Source organism: Motacilla alba, chromosome 2, assembly GCF_015832195.1.
Source record: "Motacilla alba alba isolate MOTALB_02 chromosome 2, Motacilla_alba_V1.0_pri, whole genome shotgun sequence".
In the NCBI taxonomy this organism is placed as follows: domain Eukaryota; kingdom Metazoa; phylum Chordata; class Aves; order Passeriformes; family Motacillidae; genus Motacilla; species Motacilla alba.
This window is the reverse complement of record NC_052017.1, coordinates 42,820,333-42,839,972: the sequence shown is the minus strand read 5'-3', so window position 1 is coordinate 42,839,972 and position 19,640 is coordinate 42,820,333. Positions and strand designations below refer to the sequence as shown.

The window sequence follows — 19,640 nt, the reverse complement described above, 5'->3', positions numbered from 1 at the left end:
TGAAGGCCTGTTTCCTAAAGGAGAATTGCAGCTGACACCTGAATAGATATTAAACAACTTGCAGTTTGTTTTAAGAAAGTCCTGGTTGTTTCTGTATTTTTAGTGGAAGTTTAATTCCCTGCTTTGGCCATAAATGTGTGCTGGAGACAAGCTCACTGCAGTTACAGACACAGGGCAGCATCTTTGCAGCCCTAACCTGCACTGGTTTGTTATACAGGTGAGAGACTTGAGAAGTGCTGTGGTCTTTATGATTCCTGCACTTTTCAGGAGATTGACGGCTAAAATATGTGCAAGCCTCACAAAAAAAAAAAAAAAAAAAAAAAAAGAAAAAGAAAAAAAAAGAAAAAAAAAAGGGATGTGCAGCAGACCAAGGGAGAAAACAGAATTAGTCTCCTTATCCATGCAAGGATTTGGATTTAGACATGGAAACTTGGGCAGCATGTACAAAAATGAAGTATAAAGGGAAATAAATGGCCCAGCTTTTCCAAGCAGAAATGTACAATGTATCTTAGTGAGAAACACAAGCTTTCCAGCTCCCAAGCTATTTGATTAATGAGCGTTCTGAAAATAATAGCTTTTGACCAAAAGTACTTGAAATTCATTAGTGTCTTAAGCTTTTGCAAAATATGCAGGCATTTCATATTTAGTTTTTTGAATGACAGTAGCTTAATAGCATTCAATTTATTCACAGATAAGTGTCCAACATAGTGCATTCTGGCATTTTCACTAGCATGCATCTATTGTTCATGGATTTTTTGACAATCTCTATTTAAATTATTAAGAAAGCATTCCTAAAAATCTGAATTTGTCATATTGTTTGTCCAATAGTCCTAGTACAATCACCATAGAGAAAAACTGGAGCTGTTTGGGACATGAAGGTTAATTTCAATGAGTTCAACAATTTAGAGAGGGGAAAAAAAGGATTATTGATTTTCAGAATTCAGGCATCCATATTCATAATTTGAAAATAAAAACCGTAGCTTCTTATTTTAAAAAAATGTACATTCAGTTAAAGGATTTTAAAAAATGTGTAGGCCAAACTAGTATGACAAGTTTCAATGAAACTTAAATAAAATGCCTTTGCACAGTTCCAAAGCTTTCCAGCAATTTGCTTTATCAATGTTGGGGGATTTATTATTTTTCAGATTCCAAGGCAGGATTTTTGTTTGTGATTTGAGGTTTCTATCTGAGTTCATAATTTATTTTTTTTAAGAAATCTCAAAAATTCTCATCATTTAGGAAATTCACTTTTCCCTTCAGCCTAAATTAGAAACATTTTTAGCAAGGGCCATGCTATGAGGATGAATTTCATCGCTTCCCAATATGAGGGAAATAAGTTACCTGCTATGTTAAATCAATGTCATTTTTTCTACAAAAGTGGCCATAAGCATGTGGAAATATCATTATGATTCTTCCAAGAGTCTCATGGGTGCCATCACATTGATGGAAAACTGCAGGTGTTTGTCACTGTGTATGTACAGACAATGAAGGAGGCATTGTACAGTGGTAAAAAACAACATTTCTATAACCTGTCTTAGCAAAACTACTCTGTACCGTTTATTTAATTGTCATATCCTCAGAAATGCTGTCACTGTAATCTATACCATAATGTATGGTAGAGCTAGTTCATTTGTTTGTTAAAAACCTTGAAGGAATTACCTGTGAAATAGTACGTTCCTGGTGTAGGGAGTTCCTGTAGTTGAATAATGCCACATCAAGGATGGTATCTGCTAAAGAATGTATCTGGAGCCCTGCAGAGGCAAAAGATTCATACAAGTGCAAATGAATGTCTTTAGCTACAGGCTTTGAGTGCAGTTCTGTGCAGCAGCCCAAGTAACACCAGGCTGATCCCATGTAATCACCTCAGCATGCCAGCATTTCTCTCTCCTTCCCTTTTATGGATTGATTTTATGGAACAATGTTGAGAGAGGAGGGCTGAGCAGAGGGTCAGCTTCATATTTGAAACTTAGTCCAGGGTTACAAAAACTTAGTCCAGTCACAAAACACTCAGGGTTTTGTGAGGACATTTCTTAATGTGAGGCTGGCTTCCACCACAGACTGTGCTCTGCAGTTCTTGGCAAAATTCTCTGTTCCAGGCACTGATGTAAAGCAGCCACTCTGTATTTGTGTGACTTGACACATTCCAGGATTTCCTGACTGTTAGATCAATCCACAATACAAACCACCCTAGTAAATTATATAAACATGCCTGCTTCTGAACAGACAAGTGTCTTCTTGTTTCCACTGAAGATTTCTCAGTCTTCAGCATCCTAGGTGTTCAAACTTTTGCGTTCTTTTTCTCATTAGTTTATCAGTTCTGGTAGTGTCATTCAATGTCAGAAAAAGGCCATTAAGTATACCAGCTTTTGGTTCTCTGTCATCAGCATGCTTTGCCCTTCAGTCACAAAGCTCTTGCATATTTAATTAGAAAAAGAAAAAAAAAAAAAAAAAAGAAAAAATGAAAAAAAAGAAAGAAAGAAAGAAAAAAAAGGAGGGAAACTCATCACCTTGCACTGTTTAGAAAGCAAAAGCATTGAATGTCTGATCCAAACCACCTTTTGACATGGATGAGCTTTACATGGAGTCCTATCAGGTAGCAGCCCAAGTTTAGTCAGGCTTTCAGTACATGGTATAAGTCTGAAGTCTGCTGGTTTGCACACTCTTGAGTTCTGGCCACCACCGGGAAGACAGCAAAGGGGCAGGTTGAAGCACACTTGGCTTTGCTTAACAGAGTGGGGGATGAGTTCTGAGCATTTGGAGAAGCTCTGCTTAAAACATATCTGCTGTTGTCTTGCCTTGAGGAAATCACAACAGTGATTTCCTGCTTGTGAACCATCACTGAGCTGCTCAAAGAATTTCTCTCCTTCGCATTCTACTTAAATCTTGTTTAAATTGTGATAAATTACTCAAAGAGCATAGGAAACAAGCCAATGCTTCTGCACATTCATTGTGTTTCCTGTGGTGCCTTCGGGGTACATTTTAACACTGCTCTGTGAATCAGGATGACAATGTATGAGGGCCATTTGCTTTAGGAGGATAGCAGCTGATGCTCAGACAGTATTATTTTTTGGATCATTATGCACACTGACTAGGCTTGGGCTTTCCTTATTGGCCTGAACTGTTTTCTGTTAAATAATAGCCTGGGTCCCATAGCTCTGAACCAGATAAATTGTTTGCATTATGTGATTCTGAAAGAGGTATGGCAACAAAAGCAACCAAACCATGCTTGCATGTGAGATTGAAATACTGTATTCATAGCTTTGGAAAAGATTTGTATTTTCCTTTAGGTATAATTTCAAATGCATTTGGAACAAAGAAATAAAATCACTGAAGAGGCACAGTGTTGGAAGAATCAGTCTGCAATACATAAACATGCATTGCCATCCTTCTTGCTTTTCTAACACAGTTAATGCAAAATACAAAAACCCTAAAGGAAAGAGAAAGGCTAATGAACAACAACAAAAAATATCAATGAGAAAACTCCCATAACAGTTCTTGACAGATGCAATTACCTTTGGCCTACAGCTGGTCATGAGACTGGCAGATACCAGCTGGGCAAAGTGCACTGAGAGACATCCAGAGCAGCCAGGCAGAAGAGCTCTGGAGCACCTCCGAAGTGTATCTGGAAGCCCTGATCTTCTGTGCTGTTCAGTGAAGTCACACAAATAGTGACTTCCTGCATTATCTTCCATGTAGGAATCCTAGGCCAAGTAGGATAGACTGAATAGGCCATGTAAAACCCTCTCTAAGACTGATGCTTGGTGCAGGCATGCTGAATGCCTGGCTGGGCTGAGGCAACAGCAGACTGAAGTTTTGCTTCAGTCCTTTCCCATCATGGTAGAAGTACTGCTTTATTTAACCTCTTAATAATGGCAGGCATCACTGTAGTAAGCAAGACTAGCATATGATGGGGAAACTCCATTTCTCTATGAAGAACTCTCTTTGGCAGTAATTAGCCAACTTACACCACTTCACTTTCACAGAAGTGTCTCTGCAGTGACAAATTTGATCTATGGGACCCTTAGTCATAGCCGATTTCCATACCCTGCTGTGGAGACATCTAAACTAGCAAATGAACCAGCAACTTACAAAAAATAAATCTCTTCCTTCAAATAATCCTGCCTCCATTGTGCAGGAGGTTTCTTTCCATATCATTCAGACTGTTGGCACATTTGAAGATCCTACAGAGATCTATAAAGCTTTAAATGTGTATAATTGCAGATATATAAATGCCTTTTTAAATCTGGGATGTTACACCTAAATTCAGCTTTAAATTATGCAAATTACCTGTTAAACTGTCAGCCACTTTTTGCAAGTCAAATATATATACACACATATACATATATATAAAAATATATGTATATAAACATATATGTATATTCACACATTATGCATTGTAAGACAAAATCTGAGCTATTTCATTAAAGAAAAATTAAGACAAACAGAATTAGGAGTCTGGGCTTCAGACCCAAAGAGATGAAAAGGAATCAAGACTTTTCAGTGATCAAAGAAAGTAAAAAGGAATCTGAAAGAGAAAAATTCAGGTTTAAGAATAAACCTTAAAGAGGAATTTTGGAACTGGAGACTTACAGTGCCCAGCATTATTTAAGTATATAAAAGACTTGTATTATTTTCCCAGGGCACCAAAGACAAAATACTTTGTTTTGTTGAAAAATCAACCACTTTGTTTTATTCACAGTGAGTTCTTTTAAAAAAGAAGCTCTGTAGGATTTAATGATAGACAGATTGAAAGACAGAGAGAGAGAGAGATTGGAATATTCACCACATGCAAGGAAAACCAAGAGTCTTCAGGATTTTTTATTTATTACCCGCCAGAATACTCTTAACATTTTAACCAACTTAGACTCCTTGCACTTCTTACAGTACTATTGCACAGTGGATCCTTGATTTCTCTGTAGAATTACTTTCTCAGTACTCCTTGGCCTTGGATGAGGAACTGTTCACACAGTGAGGTCAGGATGCATAAGTGAGCTGAGTTTCTGCAGTCACTGCTGTGTCAAAACCTGCATTCTCTCTCCTGCAGTCTGACATGCTGAGCTAGGGAGAGCTGGCATTTAAATGGACTCAGCAATAAATTCCTCTTCTGGGCCCAGCATTGATAGCCCAATCCTGACACCAGGATATATGTATATATGATTTTTTAATGTATTTGCATGGGTTTTCTACCTGCCTTGTTTTGTTTTGTTTTGTTTTGTTTTGTTTTGTTTTGTTTTGTTTTGTTTTGTTGTTGTTATTGACAAGTTTGATTCCAGTTTGGCTACTTTGGTTGTGCAGGGAGCTCCAGCTGGGACTGTATTTCACATTTAATGGCTGAAAGCTTGAAAGGTCTCTGCTTTACCACAGAAAAAATGTCAATAGTGTTTAACCACAAGTCTTCTTGGAATAATTTTTCTGACAACAGCTTTCTTTTCTTTCCATTTATCTGCAGGTCTCTCATGACTTTGCAATCAATTTCAATGAAGACAACCCAGAATGTGCAGGTAACACTCACAGTTGGACAGACTGCTATAGTTTTGCTGTGTGCAAAAAAATGTGCATTTTTTATTGCATCACCTGAGTATTATTCAATGTGGTTTTATTAAAGAGGGCAGCTAGGATCTGGGGACCTGACAGGTTCCAAACCATTGAGCTTAATTTTAGAAATCTTGGAAAGTGCCATACAATAATTTCCTGAAAAGTAGGTGGTCATTCAGCACTTGGACTTCCTGGAATCACTTGCATTTCTGAGAACTATACTAATTTAAAATCTTCAGCTGCCTCAACATCATAGGTTGTGCTGCTGAGAAGGGCAGGATATGAAAAAGGAGGCTGTGAACCTCTGTGATCAAAAATTCCCTCAGTTTAGAGCCAGTTCTTTGACCAGACCTATAGCCTGCTGCAAGTCAAGGGCAGGGAAGCAGCTGATGACTGTTGTGGTAGAAAGAAACCTGCTTTCCTGAGAGCAAATGCAGCAGGAGGCTACAGTGTAAGATATTGGTATATTCTACCAATAGTCATTAATCCTTGCTAATCAGAGGCCAGATTTATGTAGCAGACGTTGCTCTATGTCTTGTATTTGCAAGCGAGATCTGCAGTGACTCATGCTGCCTTTTTAAAGCCTCCTGCCACAATTCACACATTTTGTAAAAGACAGTAACAGGAAAATTACCTCTAAACCCAGTAACAGTTAAGACTCTTGCTCAGGTGATCATTGCTGTCTAAAATCCACAGGTTGTTATTCTTCCTTATCCTTTTGCTTCCATCCAGATACTGAACTGGATATTTCAAAATGCTCTTCCTGTTCAAATTTTCTAGCTGCCCCTTTTAGCCCTTCTCAGGCTTATTAGTGGCTTTCTTTTGGGCATGGGCAGCAAACATGTTTAGGATGAGAACTAAGATGTAGAGAAATGAAGTGAGAAAAAGAAGAGAGGACAAGCAATTCGAGGGAGACATTAAAAGAATTCGGAGTTCCTACATCTTAAATGCAAGACCTGTTTTTGGTTCAGTGGGCATTCCTGCTTTGTTGTTGCACTTGAATTGCTGGACTGCCCCAGCCTTTGCAGGTCATGTGCTTGAAATGCAATTGTGCACAAGTCCTACAGCTGCTTGATGTGCTCACACAGCTTTTTACAGTGCATTTAAGGAGTTGAAAGAAGCAGAAGTTACATGTATGCATCTAGAAGTGCCTGTAAGCTTGTAAGCTAGCTTGATGTTGAGACTTCAGTGTGAGGATGGAGTGGGGAAGCAAAAGAAACCTCAGGATTTTGTCTGGACCATCGTATTTAATAATGTTTCATTAAAACAGTTAACAGTGGTCAGCATTAGATTATAACATATTTATGCATGTAGTGTTCAAATAGAGCTTTGTTTCTCAATCTAACTGCAGGATATTTCTGACCCTCTGCAACCAACAGAGAAAAGCTCCGGCAGTCCATGCAAAGAACACTTATTTTTATCCCCCACCCTTGCTGCTTCTTTTGAGTTCAAGGCTAATTCTTTTATCCCACTGGCATTGTTATATAATGATTTTTATTGATTGAAAAGGCTGCCATGTCTAGGTGGTGCCAGCAGCAGAGTTTGGACAGACAAACCCTCTGTAAGCAAGGGATTTACTATCCAAACCACACTCTGTGTGCAAAACCAAATGCAACAATGGAAATGAAAGGGGATAAAAGAACCAGGAAGAAGCTGCTCTATGAGGCTTGGCTTATGTCACTTAATAATTTAAACTTTATTTGTATCTTTGCATAAGACTCAGTTTTCTGGTAAGTTAGCCCATCGCCTGAAAGGAGTTCTAGGCCTAAGAAAACATTAAAAAATATTTGCAACATGAAAGAATGCTAGGGAAGAAATTTTGCAGCATTTGCACCTGTATCTTCAAGGTATTAAAAGCACTTGTTTGTCTTAAAGAAAACCTTTTTAAATAATATCCACCTGGGTGAAAGCAAGAAGAGGAGACAAACCATAAAATGTGTTGTTTAATTGTCTGCTGCAGCTTGCTCATCTGCCTGTCATGGGTGCTTGTTAGTTCTGTGGTGTTTTCTAGATGCTCTCACTGTATTAGGTGTCACAGGGAACAGTAACATCAGCAAGTCATGTGGAGAAAGGATGCAAGAGTGAGGAGATAAAGTGCTTAGTGATTACACTGTTTTACCTTGTAATATCTGGCATACTTGCCAGAAAATAAAGTAAAATTGCTTAAGAGTATCTTGTTTTAAACAAAGAAACAGCAGTTTGATGCGACATAAAAAGTGTGTGTCTATTTTTCCTTTGAGGAATGAAATCCTTTTCTCTGTGGAAGTAGAGTTTTTGCTGGCACAAGGTAGTGTGAAGCACCACTCTACATACAAGGACTGTATATTGAGATGAAGAGCACTGGAATTCATAAAATATGGCTATCCTTACCTGTTGCCATTTGCATCCTTGAAAATTTTAGTTTTTATGGTCTTATATTTTGTATGTTTATAGTATATTTTTATAGTATTAAAATTAATACTTAGTTTATTATCTGAGGAAGAAAGTAGGCAAAAACCTCTAGCCTGAATGAGTGTTTCTACACATCTGTCTTAAACCCATATATGTATGCATACACTATTTCATTGGAGATGCTGAAAGTGGATTCCAAATAAAAATGTAAACAGTTGCATTGTGAAAAAAAATGTACACATGCCTAAGATAAAGGAGTACAAGAACATCAAGCTACAAAGTAATCCACTCACATATCCTGTTGAGTTGGGATTGGATGGACAGTAGATATTTCTAAAATATATTAATCTGAGAAATCAAATAAGAAATTATATTTCTAGAATGCATCTCTTTGTACGATGAGAGCAACTTTCTGACATGAGCAACACTAAATCTCTGTGGAATGCAGGGAGTAAGATTTATCTTACATTATTTTACTGCATAAGAAGAAAAGTATGGTGTATCTTGTCATCGTCTTAGGGAAGATTTATGAGGCCTTCATGCAACATCATTAAGTATATGTAATGAAATCCTTAGCAAGTTTAAAATTGGGAGTTACCAAAAGGTCAGTTTTGCAATATGTAATTTAGTCGCTGGAATTACCAAGGGACATTTTGTAACACTACTTTACATTTCAACCAGTGCAGCTATAATTGGAGCAAGTTCTTTTGTTTGTTGTCACTGCAATGGAAAAATATATCTGTAGCTGTATCTAAAGAGAGAAAACTGTGTTCTCCACCACTTTTTCATAGGAGCGTATGTGTGTCATTGTAAAACAATTACAACTCCCTGTCATTTGTTAGTAATAAGTCTGCACCCATCTATCCTGTAAATATGGTTGGGTAAAAAAATCTCACGAGTAAGCAAGTCTCTGTGCAAACTGAAAGTGGCTTAGGATCTTACCAAAGCCATTTCATTCTTCAGCATCCTTTGCAAAGCTTTTCAGTCTATCGCTTTCCTTCCAACATTAGACCTCTAATCCTTTAGGTCTGGTAAGCTGGGAGTTCTGAATGGGGAGGCTAATGTGCATCACTTCAAGAAATCCTTCTTCTCAGTGATTGAAAATACCAATTTCCATTCTGTGATCTGTCAAGTGTGTCAGCAAAGAAGTCTTTGCTCCCTGGTCTGACTATATATCCTGAAATGAAAAAGGCAAAAATAGCTAGTTCTCCATCAAAATTTCTCAGCTGAAGCTCATTTTTCTGTAGGCTGCAAAGCATCCTACTGTTTCTTCCAAGGTTTCACAGCTTTTGGTCATAGTCAAATTCAACCTATGAGTGATTATGCAAATTAACCCTGAAAAATTATTTTCTTAGCACAGGAGAGTGAAAAGATGTTTTGAATTCCTTAACAGCTCTAGGGCATAAGTACAAAGGACAAATTGTTGGCAACAGCCATGATAAACAAAAATATTTATCTGAAGAGGAGAAAGAATTGTTGAAGTGTTTCTTAATGTGTGTCTAGACTTTCATCATGAATCTTAGTTGTTGATCAGGAAGCTATCATATCTTAAACTGAGAAGAATGGAAGCTATGGCATTGCAAGCTCACACCTGAAAAATAGACATTAAAAGCTGCTGGGAAGGAGAAGAATTTTATAATAATTATATATTACAAATTAGATTTATGACAGCTAGAGACAGATTCCTGGAAGTTATCTTAAGATTCTAGTCCTTGCTTATCATGTAGTATTTTTAATTTGTTCATAAAGAACCCACCTTTCATTTACATTTCAAACAAGCCTGATATTGGCAATGTGCTCCACAGTTCTTTTTCCTATTTTTGTTTTTCATGCCAGGAATACAAGGTGTTGTGGAAGCTTATCAGAGTTGCCTTCCCAAGCTGCAGCTGTACGGACCAACAAACATTGCTCCCATCATCCAGAAAGTGGCAAAATCTGCTTCAGAGGAGACCAACACCAAGGAGGCCTCGGTAAGGGAAAAAAATGTGTTTGCCTTTCTTCCTTGTCTTACGATGGATCTCTTGTTAGGCCATCAAGGCCTTTCAATGAAGATTGTGCCTTCACAGTTTTTGTTAACTGCCTTTACAGAAGGCAGCTTAAACCTGTGTCAGCTGAAACAGTGTATCCAGCCTTTCCAGCTTTGATTGTCACAGCTTTAAACTCTTTCCCCACTGATCTATTTCCCGCTTTTAGTGCTGTTTCATTGTAGCACACCCAGTTCTTCACTGTGGAAATAGAAATGGCACTACTAAGGTTACAAAAATTGAGCATTGAAGCCCCAAAAGTATGGGTTGTACCACGAGATGAGTTCAAATGATTCCAAATTCAGACTATCCAATTTCATGTCATCTGCACAGGCTGTACTAAAATTTTTCTGTTCACCTAGGGAACTTTTTTAACTATTCATTTGAAAATTGTAAGGACAGAAAAAAACCCCAGGACAGATTTCTTGGGCTAAAAGACTTACATATAGATTGTGTTTTAAATATACACTCTTGAGATGCATTAAGTTTATTTTGATCCTGCCTCAAAGGCAGAATGGGAGAAAGAGAGAACCAGAGAAATGGAGGGAATATGTGAGCAAGTAGGTCTGGGCCATTTACAAGAGCAGTGCTGTAAAGGAGTAAAGGATGTAAGAGAGACGCTGTACTGCAGCACAAAAAGTGCCTAAGTACAGAACAGAACAGAGCTGTGCACTGGCATGTGCATGATCACCTGGCCTAGAGCTTTCTCTAAGCTTTCTTCATGTGCTGGGCCTTTTTAAAGTCCCATTGGGGCAGCAGTTACCAAAGAGTTCTGTTCGTGAGTCTGGGCTTGTGACTGATATTTACAAGAGCATGTAGTGACAGAACAAAGGGTAATGGATTCAAACTGAAAGAGGACAACTTTAGATTAGATATTAGAAAAACACTCTTTACTGTGAGAGTGGTGAGACACTAGAACAGGTTGCCTGGAGAAGCTAAGGTTACTCCATCCCTGGAAGTGTTCAAGGACTGGTTGGATGGAGCTCTGAGCAACCTGGTCTAGTGGAACATGTCCCTGCTTCATCATCTGTTCAGCCTAGATGATCTTTAAGGTCCCTTCCAATCCAAACCATTCTATGATTCTGTGATTCCACTGTTGCTTCCAGAACCTTGATAGTATTTAGGGTCCCAGTCCTAAAATGGGGAATTGCTATGTTTGAGTTTCCATACCCATCTAATCCTGAGGTGGCTCTCTCTATTCCCAGTGCTGTTTCTGATTTAATATGCCCTACTGAATAAGTTCCTTCACTCTGTATCTAAGCTTCCCTCTTTCTATCTGAAAAACAATTTATAGTATGAATGTTCAAGATGAAATTTTCTCCCTGCATGTTTTGTTTTATTTGTGGCAGGACAAGATGATTGGAACACTTTGTATGTAGATACATAAATATTATTAATGTTTAGTTTGTTGGTATTGCTCATGCAGAGTGACCAAATCCTATGATTTGTTCATTTTTCCTATTAATGCACTACAAAATTCTTATAAATGACTTCCGCTGCCCAACAATTAAAGAATCCAAGTAAGGGCCACTCTTCACCATTACCAAGTGAAGTTATGTCATAGCTCTTGATCCCAATTCAGTGGGCTTTAGAGATTTGAGAGAGAAATTACAAGCTCACCAAACTGCTTGCTGTCCACTAGAGAATGAGAAAGCCTCTCTTCAGGGCTCTGTATGAAGAGTATGAAGATGGATATATTCTTGCCTTCTTTCCTCAGGGACCCCATTACCCTGCAGAGGAGAAATTAGTAGCTGAGGAGCTTGGAATGGAAAATTCTGTATAGTCAATATAAAGGTTCTTTTCTCTCTAAAAATGTCCATGAGTGAGTTACCAGAAACACTTTTATACTTTTTAAAGCATAAAAGGTTCAAAGGTTAAGCAGCTTTGGGCTATTAACTAATGACATAATTTTTCACTTCCTGTCCAACAACTTCAGCAATACTTCATCCTGCTGATCCTGACGGATGGCGTCATCACAGACATGGCTGACACCAGAGAGGCCATTGTCCACGCCTCCCACCTCCCCATGTCAGTCATCATCGTCGGGGTGGGCAATGCTGATTTCAGTGACATGCAGATGCTGGACGGCGATGATGGCATCCTGAGGTCTCCCAAGGGCGAGCCTGTGCTTCGAGATATTGTCCAGTTTGTGCCATTTAGGAACTTCAAACATGTAAGCTGGTTTTTCCATCCTTGCCAAAGAAGGGTGAATGGGCATAGTGAATGATTCATGAGGCTGGGCTTTAACTCTGCATATGCATGAAGTGTTGAGTAAGTCTGTGGCATTATTGTGTCAGAAATAGTGAAAAAAAAGGAATCAGAACGTGCTCCATTAGTGAGTTGGTGAGGGTGGGAAAGGAAGAGATGAGGCACAATCCCTGTGCTTTTTGTGGTGCCAGTCCTTGCTTCCACTTTCTCCCTGATTTAATTTGGTTACTTTCCCTGCCTGATTTTTCATGGTGTCTGTTTTCCATTCTCTTTTGCATCTGTTCTATTAGGACTACTGTGTTCTGCTTTCCATTCCTTCATTTCCACAGGCAGATGAAATGGCTTTGAATTTGTCATCACAGTGTTCCCCAAGAGGCTTTTTCTTGAGTCCCTGAGTTCTCAAATGCAAGACCATCCACCCACAGCATCCTGGTTACCTCCAAACCCTTTCCCAAATTCTGTACAAGAACACAGGCAAGAAAGTGGCATTACTGAGAGCTTCCCTCTGCCCTCAGCCAGCTGTTCCTGACTGAGGCCAGTGTGGTGTAGAAGACACTGTAGGAAAGAAAGGAACAGAACTAGCATTAAATTGCCAAATCTAAAGTAAAGCTTTGGTTATGAACTTTTCTTCTCACCTGCCCTACACTGTACCATCTGTTCCAGGGACTTTTCAGCAGCAGGGTAGGCACAGTATTCACCAGCAGAAGGAGCTTTCCCACACCCAGAGGGGTTTTTCAGAGCCCTTTTCCTCCATATGGAGACATGCATTATGTTCCTCTGCAATGCTGATCCCATCCCTTTCCTTCCCTTTTTCCATCATTCTCTCCCTTCTTTCCTCTCACTTCTGTTACATCTATTTGGTTCTCAAGGCTGGTTTTTTGCTCTGTCTAGGAAGGATATCCTCAGTATTCAGTTTGAGAATTTCTTTACTTCACAGTGCAACTGACTCATTCTCCTCATGAGATTGCTCTTTTCAATCTGCTCCCATACACTAGAGATCCTTAGATTTGGATATGTCACAGCCAAGTTCTCAACTCTGGGCTGGTTTTGATCTGCATATGGGTTCACACTGCTTACATTTCTTTTTAAATTTAGCTTCTCTTTTAGTTTTTCTGGAATTTTTGTCATCACATGAGCTTTTTTCTGTTTGCTACTTCCAAAATACCTTCATTTTTCTCTTTGCAAGGGTTGTTCTTTTTTTCCTCATTTCAAAATGCAATTTCGCAATATTTGCTTTAGATCTAGACACACTTCTTACTTTCACAAACTCTACTGAGGAGCAAGAGAAACAAACTTGTTCCTTATTTTCCTTCTAGCTTTATGTGAGTCATGGATGCACACAGGAGGGAAAACTCACCTTATGCTATTAATTTGGTGCCACCATGCCACATAGCTGCAGGTTGACTACTGAGTTGTAGACACAAACATTTCTGTGCTGACAGGGGCACAAAGCCACCTACCTGCTGAATCAAAGTATGAGCACAACCACCTCAGAGCTTGTGATTCCTTCAGCACATAATCACAAGTGTGTAGCGCTGCACTGTAGTCATTGGAAAAGTGTCCAGAGCTGAGTTATTTATGGGCTAGTGGGAGAGCTACTTTTAATTAGGTGAAAACATATTTCTGCAAGGAACTGGCAAAGCCAGCTACATTTGTTATTTTTAGTTTCACTTTTTTTTTTCTTTTTTTTATTTTTTAATGAAGCTAAAATCATCCTGGATTCAATAGATTAACACTGACAGTTGCAGTTCTGGGCTCTTAATATATTGTGCCCCTGGTGTTAACTTGTGACCGAATCTCCGGCATTGTTATTGCCAGCACTGGTCAAATGACAAGCATATATCCTTTTTAGCTGATTTAGATTAACTTCCCTGGTATTGGGAGAGGAAAGCAATCTTTATGTATTTTTCTTGTTAAATAGTTATATTTTTCTCCCTCTTTCAGTAGCAAAGATAAGTATAGAGATAGATTTGTATTTGCTCTATCAGAAAAGTTAATATGTCTTATGCAACCTGATATTTAGTCTGTTTATTGTGATCTTTCAGCTTTTCAACAAACGTCAGTGTAATGGATGAGTGCTCATAAAAACAGTCACTCCTGGTTGAATTTCTTTATTGTCATATCCCAAATAATCTCTCTCTTTCAACAAAGTGACATTCACATCTTCCTTGCTTATTTAGCACTAACAAAAGACCATACATCAGCTACTGAAATAATTTTTCATGGGAGAAATGAGTGTGATGTTTTGATTCAAAATTATTTTTCCCCATAGAGGAAATGCAGATTTAACACATTTGTGAGATTTTAGTCAGATCAGTTCTGACCAAACACAAGAATTTACATACATCAGCATGTTACTTTTAACAGCTTTAATCAAAATACATGTTTAGGTAAAAATCCCATTCCTTTTGTCAATGTACCTCATGTTAATTTATTAAGTAGAAAAAAAAAAGTTGAAAGACCTTTTTAGAAAGATTAAAAATAAAATTGTGTAAGGTTTATAGGTTTTTTCTGATAAATCAAGTATTTATTTATTCCTAAATCCATATTATATCTGTTAATGACAAAAGGAGAGAAGAAAATGTTATGCATGAGCATTTATTTTTTTTGTTTTGCTGGAAGAGTAAACCAAAATTCCCTTGGAGACAACCCAAGCAATATTTTTTTTTCATTACTTCTATTCTCAAGCCAGCTTGGAACTCAAAATCTCATATCTATCCAAAGAGATCAAAAATAATCTGTGCAAAACCTTCCCCTTTGAGAAAATGGAAGGGGGGAGAAAGAAGTTGTGAAAATAACCTATAGAATGAATCCTTTTTATTTTATAAGTTTGACTTCAGAGAAGGTTCTGAGCTTGCACAGCACTCACACAGGCATTTAACACCTTTCAATGAGTTATTCACATACCTAAAATCTTAGACCCATGTCAATGTTTTACTGGCTTAAGACTCAGTGTAGACAGCAGGCTCTATTATAGGGGTTTCATCTTCTACGTGATACAGTGCAGCAGAAGTACTTCAGTAAAACATCTAAGCTCTTTCTCTCTCTGTTTAAGGAGTATCTTTGAAGCCATCAAAATAATAATAGCAGCTGTAGTGACTCTTGGCAAATCCTGTAGTTGTAGAGGCTTGATAAAATCAAGGTAACCATTAACACTTAAAACATGTCCCATTGTATAGTGGGTGACGTATACCATTTGCTAAAGGGGAACATAACAAACAAAGGAAACATTTTCCCTGAATCCAAGTGACTTTTTTCCTCTCTGAATTTTTTCTCTCTGTAATCATCACCACCCCAGTAATGTGAGTGTCCTTCTCCTGAAATTGTATAACAGTGATGCTCCATCACTGAAACGCAGTTGAAGAGAATCACCTGCCTCAATGCATTCACAGTCATATTTTAAGAAATGAAATTTTCTGCCTTTGGGATGTATGATGTATTTACTGGGCACAAATCTGATGCCACAGGTAGATTGTATTCCATTCTGCATTGTATTTAATCACAAAGGTTAACAGCTGAGACTTAATAACATACATCACAAAGGAGTGTGGAAAGCACAGCTCATAATCACTGCAAGGAGCAATGTTTTGCACTATGCCTTGCAGTTAAAGGTTAAGCGTTGGGAAGCTATAGAATTGAACCAATAGTCATTTGTAATACACACCAATTATGGAATCACAGGAGATTATTTTCCTGCTGCTGACTGATCTGACTGTTGTGTACCAGCTATCAATTGATAACTATTCATCTGAGGTGCTTATTGCTAGAATGCTCTTCAATCAGTGGAGAAAATGTTACAGTAAAACATTAATTTAATGTCCCATCTGTGGTAAAGGCCCAGCAAAGGCAATCTTTTCACAACACTGATGAACTGAGTCTGTGTTCTAGTTTAGAAGTTACTGAGTATAATTCTCACTGATGAAAATGCTGCTTTTCACCATCTGATCCACAAATGAGAGTGCTTTACCATCACAAAAAGTATGTAAGGTACAGGTGGTCCAAATCATCAGAGAGAAAACCAACCCCAAGCCTGTTTTTGGGATGTTCCCTGCTAAAAAGAGCCCCAGGACCAAGAGGCATCACTGGCATGCTGAAACTCAGTAAAGCAACAGTTGCCCATGCTCAGACTGAAGTATGGGTCAAGCCAGCTACCCCAGGTCAATCCTGCATGGGGCACATATTGCCTGTGAGCCTGTGGGCACCGTAAATATTTTTGCCTAAGCCTCAATAAAAGGCTTTTCAGTTGAAAGCTCCTGAAGTGGCAGTGATTCAGCTGTGCATCTGAGCCCTGACAGAGCCTGTTCTGAAGGGCTGGCCCTTCGTTCAGGAGGAATGGATGTGGCATCAGGAGAAAGTGGCAGAGGGAGGATATGCACAGCAGTGAGTGCAGTTGGCCCAAAGTTCAGAACATATGAACTACACAGATCCAGAGAAGCTGGTGGCAATGCTCCTGCCCAGCATTTTTAAAGACAGAGCAGTGCGAAGTTTCCAGATTGCTACAGCCTGTGTGTGCAGCACTGGCTCAGGGCTCTTCCCCCACTCCCTGTTTTTACCTCTGTGTAGGGTTGTATTTTCGGTAAGGTAGCACAGAGGCAGGTTAAGGTATGTTCAGCTTTGACACACTGGGAAGGAGATTTGAAAAAAGCAGTAATTTTCAATAGCGTTGTAGAAATCAGCCATTTGTGTGATTCCAAGGAGTATTTTCTGATTATTTTAGTTGGAACTAGATGAACTTGAAGGTCCCTTCAAACCCAAATCATTTCATGATTCCATAAAACAGGTTTAGGCACGAATAGGGCATCTCTGGAAAACCATGCATTTCCCTTTTCAGGATAAAAGTGAATGGGTTCTGTTACTGTGTAACTCCTTAGAACACTTGCTGCACTGACACATAAAGTATGCTCTATGCTTTGCCAGTTTGTTCATGCAGAAATGTTCCAGGCTTTTTTGGCTGCACAAATATTTTGGTATAAATGTCACAGCAGTTAATTTAATTTGTTACTAAACCCATACGTGAGTCAAAATACAACAATACAGGGGAAAAAAACCCCCAACTGTTTCTAGTTTTGCCACCATTATTTTTGTATTTGCAGCATTATAATATTTGATACTGGAATTTCTAATAGTCCGGAGTTTTCTTCACCCCATGAAACAGAGTAGGTCGAAAAATAGTCAATACAACTGCTTTGTGATGCGGTAGTTTTGCAACTTGGCTGATAATACTACAGACAGTGAGGAGGAAAGTGTTCATTAATTTGGGAAAAAAGTACTTGGTGTGCAGAAGAAATATGATCCAGCCATCGGTTGAGTTCCCATGCATCATCTGAGATGCCGTCTGCACTCTCTGGAGATAAATACATCAATTTAAACCTCTCAAAATGACATTTAAGTGTTTGCATTTTTACTGTGTTTTTGTGGTGGGCTCAAAGGAAACATGGCCAAGAAGGCTGGCTCCTGAGGCCTTGGAACCAGCTCTACCCAAATGCTTAGAAACAAGAAAATCCAAAACATGGGGCAAGAGGGTGCATGGGAGAGTTGAGTCCAGCTTTGTCACTGGTGACTTCAGGGGCTGAAGAATGTCCATGCAACACACACAGGTAATAGTTGCCCACAAAACATCCACAGGCCCCTCTGCTTAAAATGAAGCATTTCAGGGTGTGAGGCAGCAACTCTGCATGGTTGATGGAGGGCAGGGTTTCTCACTGCATTGAGGGGGAGCCCTCCTCCCTGCCTGGGGTGAAAGCCAGTGGCCCTCTCTATATCTGTCCCTACCTTTCAGGGTCATCAGTTCTTAGTCTGGTGGACACCTGCCATTTTTACATTGCGGGAAGAGCCCTAAGGCCTCCACCAAGCCTAGGATTGAAGCTTTCTTATAACCATGGCTTAATTCCAATAAACACAAAGTAATTTTTATTGAATTAAAAACTTTCCCAGCCATTAAAACACCATGCCAGATTCTGAGGAACAGAATGGTGATGAAGGCCTCCCTTTCACAGTGTTGTCCATTCATGTTCAGCTTGGAGCTCTGCAGGGTTCTTTGCTGAACACTGATGAATGAAGTCTTTGCAGCTTTTTATTGTGCTATGGGGCTCTCCCAGAGTGCGGGGAAGTTCAGTTACCCTGAACTTAAAATAGTCCAAATGGACCTGAAGTCACACAGAGCATTTTTGGCTTCAGTGTACTTTGAGGCAGTTACAGCTCCATACCTAAACTGACTCATAAAATGAGTTTCCAGCAATAGTGTGATTCACTTTAAGTCTTTTTTGCCTTCCATTTCTGTACCATACTTCCTCCCTTGATCTCATGGCACCAATGCCTCTAAAACCCACAGCACTTCTAGAAGAGAACCAGGTTAATGCTTGTGTTTTCTACCATTTCCTGCAGGCATCCCCAGCTGCTCTAGCAAAAAGCGTTTTGGCTGAAGTTCCAAACCAAGTCGTGGACTATTACAATGGCAAAGGGATAAAACCAAAATGTATGTCAGAGTACGAGTCTTCCAGGACACTAGCTCCATGAACCTGCCTGCACTCTTTTACAAAATTATAAAAGAAAAATGCTACTGTCTACAACTACTGTATTTAAAAAAATGAAACAAAAAAATAGCACGTTTTGGTGATTTTTAACTTAAATACCTTTTTTTTTTTTTTTTTTTTGCATGTGTAGCCTAAAGGCTTAAATCTGTTAAGCGGTTGTATTGTTGAAACCTTTTTATGAGAAAAAAAATCCAGAAAAAAAAGTGAACTCTTTACATTACAGCATGTTGCCTTGAAATAAAAAGTTATCTGTATCTGGTTTTTATACAGGTTTGTTGAAATTTTGCTAAATTTCTTATATTTACACTGTAAAGCATTTTGAAATATTTATTGAGAGTCGATAGCCAAAATGTCTTTGGTTTAATCTGCTATGAACTGAGAGATTTTTCAAAATGGCAGATGCATGAACTGTATTTTGCATGTTTAAAATAAAAACAACACAGTTTTGCAGTTGTCTTTATTTCTCTCTCTGCCACAAGGCTGCCTGCTTTCAACTTCCATATTCCAAGGGAAGGATAATAAAGTGTTTCAAGAGATACCTGACCTGAAGCATGGGCATTTCTAATGTTAGCACCTTATAACATGGACACCCAAACAAGCCTACTCAATCTGTGTAGTAGTAACTTTTCAAAAGCCTGACAAATCCAGCTGTTACAAAGTGTTCCATAGCTGTAAAGAGATCTGGCTTAGAGAGCATGATCCATCAGGACTGCATGTCTTAAAACATGCCAACTTAATCCAAACAGTCTGGCTGGCTTTAAAACAGGAAGTATTTTGGCTATCCAATTTTATAACCTCTTCTGTTTGGGAATTCTTATTTTGTTTCATTTGTGTTTTTAACTCTCACAAGCAGTATCCAACTCTGTGTGGCACATTTTCCAAATTAAATTTTGCATGGCCTGATTTTGTGGCAAGCAGTGATTTATAACTTCATCCTCAGATCACCCAT

The 19,640-nt window shown here is 38.7% G+C and overlaps 1 protein-coding gene across 3 annotated transcripts in view; it reads left to right on the top strand.

Moving 5' to 3' along the window:
* Positions 1-19,136, top strand: part of CPNE4 (copine 4) — a 229,561-nt gene extending 210,425 nt beyond the window's left edge. For all 3 annotated transcript variants that reach the window (XM_038127999.1, XM_038128000.1, XM_038128001.1), the window contains 4 exons: positions 5,450-5,501; positions 9,763-9,896; positions 11,887-12,123; positions 18,543-19,136. In XM_038127999.1, coding sequence (XP_037983927.1) covers positions 5,450-5,501; positions 9,763-9,896; positions 11,887-12,123; positions 18,543-18,674 — 555 coding nt within the window. In that variant the 3' untranslated portion in view covers positions 18,675-19,136. The remainder of the gene's footprint in view (positions 1-5,449; positions 5,502-9,762; positions 9,897-11,886; positions 12,124-18,542) is intronic.
* The last annotated feature ends 504 nt before the right edge of the window (positions 19,137-19,640 follow it).